The sequence below is a fragment of the Rhinopithecus bieti genome, unplaced genomic scaffold (genome assembly GCF_001698545.2).
Source record: "Rhinopithecus bieti isolate Rb0 unplaced genomic scaffold, ASM169854v2 scaffold_763, whole genome shotgun sequence".
NCBI classification, from domain to species: domain Eukaryota; kingdom Metazoa; phylum Chordata; class Mammalia; order Primates; family Cercopithecidae; genus Rhinopithecus; species Rhinopithecus bieti.
The window spans coordinates 91,314-107,545 of record NW_016803270.1 but is presented as its reverse complement, the minus strand read 5'-3'; the positions used below and the strand labels follow the sequence as shown (position 1 = coordinate 107,545).

Below are 16,232 nucleotides of genomic sequence, written 5' to 3'. Positions count from 1 at the left end.
CACTCTGTCGCCCAGGCTGGAGCACAGTGGTGCTATGATAGCTCACTGCAGCCTCAAACTCCTGGCCTCAAGCAATCCACCTGCCTCAGCCTTCCAAGTAGCTGAGACTACAGGTACACGCCACCATGCCCAGCACATTTTTTAATTTGTTGTAGAAACGAGGTCTTACTGTATTGCCCAGACTGGTCTCCAACTCCTGGGCTCAAGTGATCCTCCTGCCTCAGCCTTCCAAAGTGCTGAGGACTGTACCCGGCCCTATGCATCAACTTTGAGGAAAGAACATGAGCACAGACTGAGCCATACACACAGGGGACGTAAATGTACCTTCATATATGACAAGATACAAGCCATGAAGTCCACGGAATCTCCCTGTTGCTCAAACCTGTTATCTGCTTGTCTGTACCTCCTAGAAAGCCATCCCTATCTCTTCCCTTGTGGAAATCTTACCCACATTTCAGTTCCTGGCTGAAATGTATCTCTGCAAGACAACCATCTTCAATCCTACTTTTATCTTATGCCCAGTCCCCCCAAAGCACTTAAAATGATGTCTTTAAGATGTGCGTGTTTTACGGTTTATCACCATGGTTAGTCCCACAGGCCACAGTATTCATTCATTCTGCAAATATTCACAAAGCATCTACCACGTGGCAGGCACGGAACTAGATGCAGGGTCATCACAATGAATGGGCCCCACCCTCCTAGAATCTGTGTTCTAGCATATGAAGCAACTAGAGCACCCTCTCAAACACAGCCCCCACACCACAAAACATTCGCTGAAGTCTGTTACTGGTTATCTCAAGCCAAAGATCAATTTGTATTCCCTTGCTAACCTATTTTGTTTCCAAATCTATTGGCACTTAGATTTTTCTGAAAGGCCCTAATATTATGACTCAAGACTTTATCTAGGCCATCTGGTCAGTTTCAAATACAGGCATCCATTTAAAATAGGAGAATTTTAAAGTACGGGCTCCAAGACACCTTATAAAATACACATAAAGGACATTTTATAAATTAATTCCATAAAATTCACAATTCCTTACATACATGATTAGTTATCTGTTCCTATAAAGTATTCCCTTAGGAGACCTTTGAAATGTAATGTCTGTGCCTTCAGTTTATTTATTTTAAGAAATTATGGTACACGGTGTCTCAGCAAAAGGAAGTTTAACACAACGCATTAAAACAGAATACATCAAGCACAAATACAACTAGTCTGCACTGGTAATATTCCATAGGATACTTTAAAGTTTCTGATAAAACCCTGCATGGAAGCATGGAAACAAATTAGCTGTATGGGAACTCAGGCAAAACATAATTATACAACTAGTAATTAAAGTGTGAAATGGACTACCTCAAACAACAATAAAACTTGTAACTATAAACTTATCAGATGGGAGGAGGGGACAAAGGAGCAAAGTAGGCTGTGAAGCTTGAAAGCAAGCCTGTCCAACCTGCGGCCCCATGGGGCCCAGGATGGCTTTTTTTTTTTTGAGATGGAGTTTCGCTCTTGTTGCCCAGGCTGGAGTGCAATGGCCCAATCTCGGCTCACCACAACCTCTGCCTCTCGGGTTCAAGCAATTCTCCTGCCTCAGCCTCCTAAATAGCTGGGATTACAGGCATGCGCCACCACTCCTGGCTAATTTTCTATTTTTAGTAGAGACAGGGTTTCTCCATGTTGGTCAGGCTGGCCTGGAACTCCCAACCTCAGGTGATCCACCCGCCTTGGCCTCCCAAAGTGCTGAAATTACAGACATGAGCCACTGCGCCTGGCCTCAGGATGGCTTTGAATATGGCCCAACACACATTCATAAACTTTCTCAAAATAATATCGGATTTTTTTTTGGTGCAATTTTTGTTTTAGATGATCAGATACTGTTAGTGTATTTTATGTGTGGTCCAAGACAACACTTCTTCCAATGTGGCCCAGGGATGCCAAAAGATTGGACGCCACTACTTTAAAGACATACAGATAGATTGTGCACAGCAAGAGACCTGGGCCTTGATGACAAAGGCATCTAGTGAGTGCAAGTCTTACCTATCAGTAGCCACAAAACGGACAATACAATGACTCTGTGGTTAAGTGGCCTGAAAGTACACAAGTCATTTCCTCTTTGTGGGCACCCAAGTCCTTCTGTATAGAAATGAGGGAGTTGCCAGTTCGATCAGTAGCGGGAGCGGAGAGCGGACCCCAGAGAGCCCTGAGCAGCCCCACCGCCGCCGCCGGCCTACTTACTGTCACACCCCGGGAAGAGCCGCAGCTGCCGCAGCCGGCCCCATTCACCATCACCGCAACCATGAGCAGCGAGGCCGAGACCCAGCAGCCGCCCCCGCCCTCAGCGCCGCCCACACCAAGCCCGGCAGCGGCGCAGGGAGCGGTGGCCCAGGTGGCCTTACATAGGCGGCGCCTGCCGGCGGGGACAAGAAGGTCATCGCAACGAAGGTTTTGGGAACAGTAAAATGGTTCAACGTGAGGAACGGATATGGTTTCATCAACAGGAATGACACCAAGGAAGATGTATTTGTACACCAGACTGCCATAAAGAAAAATAACCCCAGGAAGTACCTTCGCAGTGTAGGAGATGGAGAGACTGTGGAGTTTGATGTTGTTGAAGGAGAAAAGGGTGCGGAGGCAGCAAATGTTACAGGTCCTGGTGGTGTTCCAGTTCAAGGCAGTAAATATGCAGCAGACCGTAACCATTATAGACGCTGTCCACGTCTTAGGGGTCCTCCACGCAATTACCAGCAAAATTACCAGAATAGTGAGAGTGGGGAAAAGAACGAGGGATCGGAGAGTGCTCCCGAAGGCCAGGCCCAACAACGCAGGCCCTACCGCAGGCGAAGGTTCCCACCTTACTACATGCGGAGACCCTATGGGCGTCAACCACAGTATTCCAACCCTCCTGTGCAGGGAGAAGTGATGGAGGGTGCTGACAACCAGGGTGCAGGAGAACAAGGTAGACCAGTGAGGCAGAATATGTATCGGGGATATAGACCACGATTCCGCAGGGGCCCTCCTCGCCAAAGACAACCTAGAGAGGACGGCAATGAAGAAGATAAAGAAAATCAAGGAGATGAGACCCAAGGTCAGCAGCCACCTCAACGTCGGTACCGCCGCAACTTCAATTACCGAGGCAGTCGCCCAGAAAACCCTAAACCACAAGATGGCAAAGAGACAAAAGCAGCCGATCCACCAGCTGAGAATTCGTCCGCTCCCGAGGCTGAGCAGGGCGGGGCTGAGTAAATGCCGGCTTACCATCTCTACCATCATCCGGTTTAGTCATCCAACAAGAAGAAATACGAAATTCCAGCAATAAGAAATGAACAAAAGATTGGAGCTGAAGACCTTAAGTGCTTGCTTTTTGCCCGTTGACCAGATAAATAGAACTATCTGCATTATCTATGCAGCATGGGGTTTTTATTATTTTTACCTAAAGACGTCTCTTTTTGGTAATAACAAACGTGTTTTTTAAAAAAGACTGGTTTTTCTCAATACGCCTTTAAAGGTTTTTAAATTGTTTTATATCTGGTCAAGTTGAGATTTTTAAGACCTTCATTTTTAATTTGTAATAAAAGTTTACAACTTGATTTTTTCAAAAAAGTCAACAAACTGCAAGCACCTGTTAATAAAGGTCTTAAATAATTGGTAAAAAAAAAAAAAAAGAAGAAAGAAAGGAGGGAGTTGGATGGTCTCTGGGGTTCCTATATCGCTCTACCAGTCTATGATGCTATATCAGAAAAAATTAAACACACTCCAGGCAGCTTTTTTTCCACAAGTAAAAATAAAACAGCCATTCCTACCAACACATAATTAAGATCTTGAAAACAACTCATAATACACAATTAAAAGTACCTAATCTCCTCTACAACATTCTGTGTTAAACATGCATTTATAAGCATGTTCCCCTGCAGTCATAGAGTTCAAAGCCCTGTAGACACCATTCACCCAGAACAGCTCTCCAAACCCTGAGAGTCTGGTGGAAGTGCTGGAAGCACCATGAGCAAGCAAGGTCATGGTCCCACGGAGATTACTGGAAAAGCCTCCTAAGAGCAAGAAAAGTCAAATATGGAGAAGAGCGTCCACGTGGCTACTACTGACTGGACACATTTTTTTTTTTTTTTTTTCAGTTGCAAGATTTAATAGAGTGAAAACAGAGCTCCCATACAAAGGAAGGGGACCCAAAGAGGGTAGCCGAATGCCTGGGTTCATATCCCGATCACTGTCCCTCCCACTGTGCTCTCAGGCAATAGATGACTGGCTATTTCTTTACCTCCTGTTTTTGTCTAATTAGCATTTTAGTGAGTGCTCTTTACTACCTGATTGGTCGGGTGTGAGCTAAGTTGCAAGCCCCATGTTTAAAGGTGGATGCGGTCACCTTCCCAGCTAGGCTTAGGGATTCTTAATCGGCCTAGGAAATCCAGTTAGTCCTGTCTCTCAGTCCCCACTCTCAAAAGGAAAACCCAAGTGTGTTGTTCGGGAGGTTGGCCGACGACTGCTCTAACTGCTTCCTGCTGAACTGGGACATAGTAGGGGTTGTGCAGTTGAGATTTCCTTGGGAGGGGTGCCTTCAATGTCATTAACATCAGAGCATGGGCTAGCAGGCAGGTGACTGGACACATTTCTATATTTACCATGCACTCTGACAGCAGGTAGGGAGAGCAGGATGGCATGTTGCACACCACCAGTGAATTAAGAACCAAACACCCAGTCTGAAAACAATTGTGTTATGGAATAACAGTGGTATAGCCAAATCTATAATAAAACCCCTGTTCTACAATACTTAAATATCAATTGCGGGGCCAAGCGCGGTGGCTTACGCCTGTAATCCCAGCACTCTGGGAGGCCAAGACAGGTGGATTGTCTGAGCTCACGAGTTTGAAATCACCCTGGGAAACAAGGTAAAGCCCCATGTCTACTAAAATACAAAAAATTAGTTGGGCATGGTGGCACACACCTGTAAATCCAGCTACTTAGGAGGCTGAGGCAGGAGAATTGCTTGAGCCCGGGAGATGGAGGTTGCAGTGAGCCAAGATGGCGCCACCACACTCCAGCCTGGGTGACAGAGTGAAACTCTGTCTCAAAAAAAAAAAATCAATTACGGGAGGCAATCCATAGGTATATGAAAAGGTCATTAACAATACTCAATTATGGAAATTAAGTGCCAACCAAGCAGTACAGGAATTGAGAAAAAACAGAAAACACTAAAGACAAAGAACACTTCATGAAGAAACTGTCATTTATTTTCAATCAGGAGAAATCTTAGGACAAAGGTGAGGAGGTCAAAACATGCACAGTAAGGTCGGACACGGTGGCTCACACCTGTAATCCCAGCACTGTGGGAGGCCAAGGCCAGAGGATTGCTAGAACCCAGGAGTTCGAGACCAGCTTGGGCAACAAAGTGAGACCACGTCTCCGCAAAAGGCAAAATAATCAGCGAGGCATAGTGGTGCATGCCTGTAGTCGCAGCTACCAAGAGGTGGAGGCTATAGGATTGCTTGAGCCTAGGAGACCAAGGATGCAGTGAGCTGTGATCACACCACTATACTCCAGCCTGGGCAACACGACGGACTCTATCTCAAAAATAAAAATAAATTGGCCGGGCACGGTGTCTCACGCCTGTAATCCCAGTACTTTGGGAGGCCGAGGCGGGTGGATCACCTGAGGTCAGGAGTTCGAGACCAGCCTGGCCAACATGGTTAAACCCTGTGTCTACTAAAAAATATACAAATTACCCGGGCGTGGTGGCAGGTGCCTTAATCCCAGCTACTTGGGAGGCAGAGGCAGGAGAATCATTTGAAACCAGAAGGTGGAGGTTGCAGTGAGCCAAGATTGAGCTACTGCACTCAAGCATGGGGGACGAGTGAGACTTCTCTCAAAAAAAATAAATAAATAAAATTTTTAAAAATGCATGGTGTATTCGAACAACCAGGGAAAAAGCCTGGAAATAATACACTCCTTCAGAACTTGTGGTTTTGTCCTTATTCATCCTTTCTCCCCGCAAGATACTGATACGTTGAGTTGAGCCAGGCACATATAAGATCTCTGCTAGCAGTAGACTTGGGCACAGCTCTTTTAGACCTCTGTGGAAAAGCTAGTGCTCGAAACCTAACCTTCATGTCATCATTAATTGTGATGTTTGTTCTAAACAACCTAAAGCAACGTAATACACCACCAACAGAAACAAATGTAAATCCAGAATTAGAGGTTTCAAGAGAAAAAAGCATTTCAAAAGACCCCAAATAAATTTCAATTCTAAAATTTTAAGGATTATTTCATTTTCTTATATTCCCCCTCTACTTTTTTTAAGTTAAATCCCTTCTCATCCCTCCCATCTTGTTTAATATTAATAGTTACTTACTACATTCCTGACTGCAGTGCAGCAACACTTCCTGTTTATCAAAAGACTAAAACAAATAGCAGGTCAACAAGACTAGACAAGGAAAACACAAAACTCGTTTGACAACTGGGGCCAGAAACATGTTCGTATGCGTGCGAGAAAAACCGCCACCTACCTTTTTAGTTGGAACTGTTCGACATCGTACAGCAAGCAGATTATTTCAATATCACCTTCAATCCATGCTCCTCTTGCCTTCTCCCCTCCAAAAAGACATTTAAAGCCAACCAGAGATTTGAGCAATGAATTTATGAACGTTTAAGTTCAAGATTTTCAACTTTCATATGACAGTGTAGTGATGAATATTACCAATGTGATTTGATTAACAAAATGAGCACCTCCTCATATGTGACATATGGTGCTAAAGCCCATTCTTGCTGAAAATCTAGGATGACAAACAACTCACAGGGCAAACCCCATGTGGTTAGGCGGGTGTCTGTTTTGATGCGAAGCCTCCAGTTTTGTTCCTGTCTAGGCCTGTCCCACAGCCATCTGACATTCCTGCAAAAACTTGTCTTTATTTTGGATGGACACACAAGCAACAGAATTGGCACTGAAATTTCAGCTTATGGTGCAGGGAATGTTAGGATACAATTTCCCCCTCAAGTAAATACTGAAACACTGACATGGGGGCTTATTTTGCTTTTTTACTTTTAAAAATTTGCATCCAGGCACAGTGGCTCATGCCTGTAATCCCAGTACTTTGGGAGGCCCAGGCAGGTGGATCGCCTGAGCGTCAGGCGTTCGAGACCATCCTGGTCACATGGCAAAACCCTCTCTCTATTAAAAATACAAAAAATTAGCCAGGTATGGTGGCAGGTGCCTGTAATCCCAGCTATTTGGGAGGATAACTGCTTGATTCTCTGAGGCAGGAGAATTGCTTGAACCCAGGAGGCAGAGGTTGCAGTGAGCTGAGATCACACCACTGTACTACAGCCTGGGCAACAGACCAAGCCTCTGTCTCCAAAAAAAAAAAAAAAAAAGCCTTGGAAATAATGCCATTGTGTACTATGTCAAGAATTCTAGCCAGGTGCAGTGGCTCAGGCCTATAATCCCAGCACTTTGGGAGGCTGAGGCGGGCGGATCACCTGAGGTCGGGAGTTCGAGACCAGTCTGACCAACACGGAGAAATCTTGTCTCTACTAAAAATACAAAATTAGCCAGGCATGGTAGCGCATGCCTGTAATCTCAGCTACTTGGGACACTGAGGCAGGAGAATCACTTGAACTCGGGAGGCTGAGGTTGCGGTGAGCCCAGATCGCACCACTGCACTCCAGCCTAAGCAACAAGAGTGAAACTCTGTCTCGAAAAAAAAAAAAAATTCTCAACCCACCTAAAATAAGACATGATAAAGACCTAAAATAAGTCATGATAAAGACATCTGCCAGATGTCTCAATTAAAAGGCCCAATGTTATGATGAAGTAAAAGAAAATACTTTTCAGGCTGATTAGAGGACACCCGGCAGAACAATGAGCTGCATTATTCCAGAAAGGCAATAGAAATATCCTGAGAATGGTGACCCATTTGTTCTAAATCTATTATCAACTATTCAAAGTAACTTTGAAAAAGCTTACCTAAAGTAATACAATACAGAGGCAGAAACTAACTCAGTTATATATAAATCTTAAGCAATGTCACACTCCTTACAAAAACCAAGGGCAACCAAAAGAAATCAATTCCAGAACTGAAGAGACTGCATTCTCTAAAATTAACAGAATTTTAATCTTCAAATTAAGTTATTTCCTTCCTGTACCTCCATCCTGTCTTTGAAAAGAGTCAAACAATTGTGGAGTGAACAGGGCGTAAAGTAAGCCATGTGAAAAGAAGAAAAACCACAGAGACCAATGCCACAGGAATGCTGAAGCTGCACACACAGGGTGTGCCTGGGCAGCCAGCAAGCTGAGGGCAGGGAAGGAGTCTGACCCTCTCCTCCAACCCCATCGCCAGTGAAAAGGTGGTACCCTGAGAGAGGCTCGAGAGCACTCCCCAGGAGTGCCTGGCATCCACAGTGATAAGCTGAGTGCGTGACCAGGGGGCTCAACTACTTGCAGGGTCCCCAGAGCAGCGAGACCCTGCTCTTCCACATTGCGAATCACACACAATTCCTGGACAGGCATCTCCTGGAGCTGTAAGATTCCCAGCTCTCACCAATTACAATAAAAATAAAGATTCAGTTATCTGCTGGAAGATATAACTGAAACATTAAATACCACTGCTAATCTGGGTTATGTGAAAAATATATATTTTGGGGTTACACCAATACCTTCAATTAAGCATGTACTAAATTATAACATATCATCTCTAACACTAGACAAACAATGGCTTTAATACTGTCTAAACAGGCCGGCTGCAGTGGCTCACACCTGTAATCCTAGAGCTTTGGGAGGCCAAGCCAGGCTGATCGCTTCAGTCCAGGAGTTCAAGGCCAGCCTAGGCAACATGGTGAAACCCCATCTCTTAAAAAAAATAACTAAAAATACAAAAATTAGCCAGGTATGGCGCCATGCACCTGTAGTCCCAGCTACTCCAGAGGCTACGGTAGGAGGACCACCTGAGTCCAGGGAGTTCAAGGCTACAGTGAGCCATGATGGTGCCACTGCACTTCAGCCTGGTGATAAAGTGAGATCCTGTCTCAAAATATATATTTTTGAGATATATATATATATACACACACACTATTGTTTTATTTATATATATAGACTGTTTGACTATCTGTCTATATACAGATTGTCTAAACAGAAACAAGTAAGATTTGCCTGTCACTACACTGTCATTCACTCTTGCTATCTCCAGTGGTTATCATCTGCACAGAAAACAAATTATAGTTTACCTAGTCCAAGTTTTAATAACAAACTGGCTCAATGCTTCTGCACAAAGTCACTATAAACTATAATCATAGAAAACATCCATGTATGTGTTCTGAGAAATGAGGACTGAAGAACCAGCCTGGCCACTTAATCTCCTGTGACAGCAGGGTAAGGTCAGGCTTGATGTTCAGCATGGTGCTCCCTGGGATCGTTCCGTCTCACTCTCCAGGGAAGGACACTTTGGGCCTCACACTTCCTGTGCACACTTGCCCCACAATCTTCTTGCCTATGCTATGAAAGCTGTTGACAGCCTTCATCTCAAAAACATTTAACTTCATATTTTTTGCCCCCATTTAGAATATCACAAAGCATTTTGTAAGCCACCCTTCAAAACACAGTATCTTCTTTAAAAAGTGAGGCAGAAGGCAGGATATTAGTTTAATATTCCTTTTTGCCAAATACATATATTGAACATAATGAAATATTTACCAGTGTAACTGCCTGATATCTAAGATTTATTTCAAAATGATGGAATGGAAATAGTGCGAGGGTATAGAAGAAACAAGATTGGCCCAAAATGTGAATTGCTGAAGTTGGGTGACAGGTACATAGAGGTATGTTATTCTCTTAACTATAGCAGTATATTTGAAATTTTCCCTAATGAAAATAGATTTTTACAAAAATACATATATTGGCCAGGCACAGTGGCTTACACCTTTAATCCTAGCAGTTCGGGAGGCTGAGGTGGGCAGATCACCTGAGCTCAGGAGTTCAAGACCAGCCTGGCCAACATGGCAAAACTCTGTCTCTACTAAAAATACAAAAATTTGCCAAGCATGGTGGCACATGACTGTAATCCCAGCTACTTGGGAGGCAGAGGCAGGAGAACCTAGGAGGCCTGGGCAACAGAACAAGGCTCTGTCTGGGAAAAAAAAAAAAGAAAGAAAGAAAGAAAGAAAGAAAGAAATCATATATTGACTTGAAAGTGCAGAGGATGCCTTTGATTTACATATATCCAATAAAGCCATACAAGAAAAAGGTCATCAATGATGGCTGAAACAACCAGAGAGACACACAGAAGCAAAGTCACTATGCTTATTATGCATTCTGGTTGCTTTTTTCCTTAAAGAAGCATAGTGCCTTTGACTTCCGTTACCGACTCCCCAAATTTTAAGGTCAGTGTTCACCTCTGATAAGATCATAAACTTCTTTTAACTCACATCACCAATTGTTACAAACTCTGTTTGAAAAACTAAAACAGATTAGGTATCAATCAGATCATAGTAATTAATCTCGGCTTTATGTCATAAGACTTTTAAACTTCCCACTTTCCACAGCTAGTTCCCTGCTTGGGGAAAAAACCCAACCACTTCATAAATCTGGCATCATCCTAGTACACTGTGTTTTAAAATATGCTCACGTATTGATCACGGTGATGCAGCAGAGGAACTGCGGGCTTGACCACACCGCAGGGATCCAGGGCCAGGGATGGGGTGGCTTCTTTAGGGGCCATCTGTAATCACACTCTGGGCTCACAATGGAGGGGTGCCGCAGGGTGGGAGCTGGGCTCCTTTTACTTTCCAGTTCGAGTTCCCTTGTCTACACTTCACTGGTGGATCTGTTACTGATATCAAAACCCAAAGCCGCCAGCAGAGAGCACTCAACGAGCACAAGCTCAGTAATTCCTCCTCACTGCAGAGGGAAACCAGAGTACACAATCATTAAGGAAAGAACACATGCTTAATGGAAACTTCATACGGAGCAGAGGGGCCAGTATAATCCGAAATTCAAATAAACTCAAGTGTTCGTGAGAAAATAAGCCTGCAATCCTAAAGATTCTATGAGATGTATCCCATATTGTTTAATTATTTTACTACATAATACTCTTAGGGTATTTTTTTTAAGTCAGTGCAGTATGGTTGGAAACTGCATTGTGATCTATGGCTTTCTCCATGTAATTAAAATAGTCTTGCAAGTCATGCCCATTTTTGAAAGCTATACAAGCACCTACTCTCTTGCAATGGTGAAGATAGCACAGTTATTTCCCTTCAGTTCTCTTACATAACTAAAGAGTTTTTTGTTTTGTTTATAAGCTCATACATTGGCTAGAAAAAATTATAAATTCGCTGGTACATTTCTAAACTTGCTAGTAAAAAAAATAAGCTATATATAAGAGGCTGCCCTGTTCAAATCCCAATAAAGTGTTTTAAATAATTTTATTATGATCACAGTAAACACAGCACATAGAACTAAAGGAAATACTATAGTGAATATATATAAGCTAAACTGGCTAGTTCTCATTAAACCCAGGAACTAGAAAACTGATCATGAAATATTTTTGTTTTTCTGCTTACTGTTATGTTGTATTATTAACTCAAGACAAAGGCAGGGGTGTAGGAGTGAAGAAGAGCTCTGGGGATAGGTAAGTCAGCCAGGCTGTGCTACCACAGGCAGCAGCAGTCTGCAGGAAGAGCCCTGCACATCACACGGTCTACTGGATGCTGTAACCCAAGTGACAACGACAGAACTGTGGAGCAAATGCTGGAGCAGTAGAAATGCCAGAGCTTCTAAAATCAGCTCCGTGAGCTGATGAGTCACAAATATGAAGGAAGCATCAGCTCATTCAATACAAGCAATGGAGCTTAGGAATTAAGAGTGAAGACTGGACATAGCTGGAGCAAATGACTTAACCTCTCTCTGCCCCCGTTTCCCTCATCTGAGAAATGTGAGTAACAGGAGTCCCTTACTCATAGAATTGTTAAAAGGATTGAATGAGTCAAAATTTTTTCTTTTTTTTTTTTTTTGAGATGGAGTCTCACTCTGTCGCCCAGGCTGGAGTGCAGTGGCGTGATCTTGGCTCACTGCAACCTCCAACTCCCAGGTTCAAGCGTTTCTCCTGCCTCAGTCAGCCTCCTGAGTAGCTGGGGTTACAGGCGCCTGCCACCACACTCGGCTAATTTTTTATTTTCAGTTGAGACGGGGTTTCACCATGTTGGACCAGGCTGGTCTCGAACTCCTGGCCTCTGGTGATCCACCTGCCTCGGCCTCCCAAAGTGCTGGGATTCCAGGTGTGAGCCACCATGCCCAGCCGAGTCAAAACTTTTCAAGCTCTCCGAATAGCTCAAGGCATTCAGTCACTGCTCAGTAAGTATTCGTTGTCATTCTGATAAGCCAGGATTTTCACAACAGTCCCTACTTCCTCAACTGTGCAGACTAGTGTTATACATCGTTAAAATCTACCCTTGTGGGGCACAATATCTAGTGTCAATCTATCTCAAAAGGGAATGAGGGAATACATGGTGGTTCTCAATCCTGGCTATATCAGGAACACATGCGAGCTTTACTAACTACACAACACCCCAACCAAGACCAGGTGAATTAGAAACAAACTCAGATGACACAACGTCCAGCCAGCTTGGGGAGCTAACACCAGGATTGCAACCAAACAACAAAAGTTACTTTGCAAAAAGACAGATACTCTACTACACCTAAAACGTTATTTGCTTGCTGTGGACTAGTTCTACTGTCTTAAGTGGAGGCATTTGTGTGTTGTTGTTTTTTAAATCCCACGTTCTCAGGCACATAACATATAACTGCAATATCTAAGCATACACGTCTTTACAATGTCATTTGGTCAACGTTCTTTCCAGCCTTAAGGGAGTGTAAAGGTAACCAATTAAATTAGCACCACGAGGATTTCTGCCTAACATGTCTTTTAACCATCAACAGATGTCATATAACTTCCTAAAGCTCTTGGTTATAACTATTTTTATACTTAGAACAAATCAAGTTAATGTTTTACTAAAACAAAAGCTTTGGCCGGGCACAGTGGTTCATGCCTATAACCCCAGCACTTTGGGAGGTGGGCGAATCACCTAAGGTCAGTAGTTCGAGACCAGCCTGGTCAACATGGTGAAACCGTGTCTCTATTAAAAACACAAAAAATTAGCTGGGCACAGTGGCTCATGCCTGTAATCGCAGCATTTGGCAGGCCGAGGCGGGTGGATCACCTGAGGTCAGGAGTTTGAGACGAGCCTGGGCAACATGGTGAAACCACATCTCTACTAAAAGCACACCCATAATCCCAGCTACTCAGGAGGCTGAGGCAAGAGAATTGCTTGAGTCCGGAAGGCAGAGTTTGCAGTGAGCCAAGATCGTGCCACTGAACTCCAGCCTAGGCAACATAGTGAGACCTTGTCTCAAAACACACACACACACACACACAATTAGCCAGGTGTGGTGGTGGGCACCCGTAGTCCCAGCTATACAGGAGGCTGAGGCTGAGCAGAATTGCTTGAACCTGGGAGGTGGAGGCTGCAGTGAGCCGAGATCGCACCACCGCACTCCAGCCTGGGTGGCAAGAGTGAAACTCCATCTCAAAAAAAAAAAAACGGGGGGAGGGGGGTCTTTTCTGTCTCATATGTACAGGAAAGGCCAGCATTACATCTTTATACTTTCTCCTCTCTGAGCACAGAACTCTGAACTTCTCCTCTGACCACAACAGCCCTCTATATTGGGCAACTTTCCACCCTTTTCTGTGGACAGGGAATCAAGTTCAGTCTCTGCTTTGCTAATAACCAGCTGGGTGAGCTCAGACAAATAAAACTCTGCCCATTCCCCAACCTGTAAAATAAAGGGGAAGTACAGGATCTACAGACACCACTGCTCTTACCATTACACTATACAAAGAGCCCACAAAGCATCTATGCCCTCTGCACCCTGTGTGGTGGGGGATTCCATCCTTCCAATATGTTTAAAGACTTTGGCTCAAGAGTCACAAGCTCATGAGCCTATGGGAGCCAAGTGGGTAAATGAGGGGCAGGATGAGTGGGTGCCTACAAGCCTGAGAGCATGAACCCTATCTAAGGAACAGCTGCCACCGGTGGCATACAAACTTGCTCTGGCCCAGGCTCCCCAGGTCTCAGGAAGCACTGCATGCTCCCACGTTTTATGCAGCATCTTATCAATTTCTCAGGCTGGCCATGACAGACATGACATGACAGACATGACATGACATGACACACAACAGCAATGTGTTCCAGCCTCCTCCCTGCTGGCAAGGCAAGCCTCATAGGACCCAAAAGGCAAGCCTCATAGGACCCAAAGTCCATCAGTCCTTCCAGACTGCTGACACCTCAAAGCACAGAGAACTACCACCTTGTACTCTGTAGTCAAAATTTATTTAACTAAAGCAAGTCTGAGCACAGCAACAAGAGAGACTGACTGCTGTGTTTATTTTTTTTGAACAACAGCAACAACAAAAAAAAACAGTCGAAGTTTATATACATAATGATGTATAGGCACTTTGAAGCCTTTAAGGTTTTCTTTCTGCTCCCCGTCTCTCCTCTCTCCATTTCCAATAATATACACTGTTGCCAGAATAACATTCCTCCAGCCCTGTTATGAAACCCACGCCTGTTGGAGAATGAAAAGCAGGTTTCCCTTCTGCAGGTGACACAAGTATGCGACCCCCTCCCTCCACCACACACACACACACACACACACACACACACACACACACACACTACTTCCATCCAACCCCTCCAGACTCAACCATTACCACATACTGGGCACAGCCCTTTTCAGCACCCAATATCTGACAAGCAACGTTCAACAATGTCAACCCGGAAACACTACAAGATCCTTGCAATGCATTCTGGATCGACAAGTACGTATATTAAGTCTAATTTATTACACTTTAGGCATTTTGAGGCTTCACAGTATGTATGATGAATCTGTAGGCAAGAAAAACACAGAGTAAAAGCCCTTTATTCTCTATTTTCCTATCTAGTTAAGAATTTACCAAATTTACCATAAGTAATAAAACACAGTTTTTAGAAAACACTCAAATTTAGGTTCTTGAACATTTGACAAAATTATATACTGCTTGAAATACATACAAATACACTTCAGGAAGCCTACAGATTAAATAGCAAATAAAATATCTAAAGGATTCTGACACTAAATGTCATTTCTGAACATTTTATAATTTAGAAAATAGTCACATTAGCAGCCAGCTAGTCCCACATCTTGAATACTTTCACTGAATTGCAATGACGTAGCAGCACTTCAGGCAAAAAAGTACCAAACCTCTCTTCAACCCTGAAATGTGCCCTAACAGATAAATAATAAAAATGGAAAGTATGCACCTTAAAGTACTCTCCACTTTAAACTGACACACTTGTGTTTGTCCTAATGCTGCTAACCAGTTTACAGTAAATATGTCACATTGTTGTCTATTTCTAAATGCTCCCAATTTGGATGAAGTCATCCCAAGCAGCAGTAAAAGGCTTTTATTGCCCAGCAGAATACAACCGTTTGTGTACTTGTCTTTTGTTTCTCATTACCTAGATGTAGCAATCAAAAAGTCCAAATTTACAGGAGGAACATTAGTTTTTAAAATGGTTTCTCATATTTAATGTAATATTCTAGGTTTCATATCAGGCAAAATTCTCAAGTTATTCTCATGCAGCCATGCACTGCATAACATTTCAGTCAACAATGGACTGTAGTCCCATAAGACTGTAATGCCGTATTTCACTGTACCTTTTCTAGGTTCCGATATGTTTGGAAACAACTATGGACCACTCTGTTCTAATTGCCTGCAGTATTCAGGACAGTAACATGCTGTACAGGTTTGCAGTCCAGGAGCAAAAGGTTAGACCACACAGCCTAAGTGTGCAGTAGGCTCTGCAACCTAGGTTTGTGTAAGTTCACCCTATGATGCTCGCACAACAAAACTGCGTAACAACTCATTTCACAGAATGAATCCTCCTTAAGCGGTGCGTGACTATGAATATAAATCCCTAAAATGCTGAATGCAGCCTACACTTTTAAAGATATGATGCTATGGGTCGGGTGTGGTGGCTCACGCCTATAATCCTAGCACTTTGGGAGATTGAGGTGGGCGGATCACTTGAGGTCAGGAGTTCAAAACCAGCCTGGCCAACATGGTGAAACCCAGTCTCTACTAAAAATAAAAAAAATGAGCGAACCGTAGTGGCCGGTGCCTGTAATCCCAGCTACTCAGGA

The 16,232-nt window shown here is 43.7% G+C and overlaps 2 protein-coding genes across 25 annotated transcripts in view; one reads left to right on the top strand and one right to left on the bottom strand.

The window, feature by feature from the left end:
• The window catches only part of PARD3 (par-3 family cell polarity regulator), a 724,849-nt gene that overhangs the window by 617,310 nt on the left and 91,307 nt on the right, over window positions 1–16,232 (bottom strand). The window lies entirely within an intron of this gene.
• Window positions 2,280–3,641, top strand: LOC108529358 (nuclease-sensitive element-binding protein 1-like). The gene is given in 2 exon segments (XM_017871601.1): window positions 2,280–2,322; window positions 2,325–3,641. Coding segments are annotated over 2 exon segments (945 nt in total). The 5' UTR covers window positions 2,280–2,294; the 3' UTR covers window positions 3,242–3,641.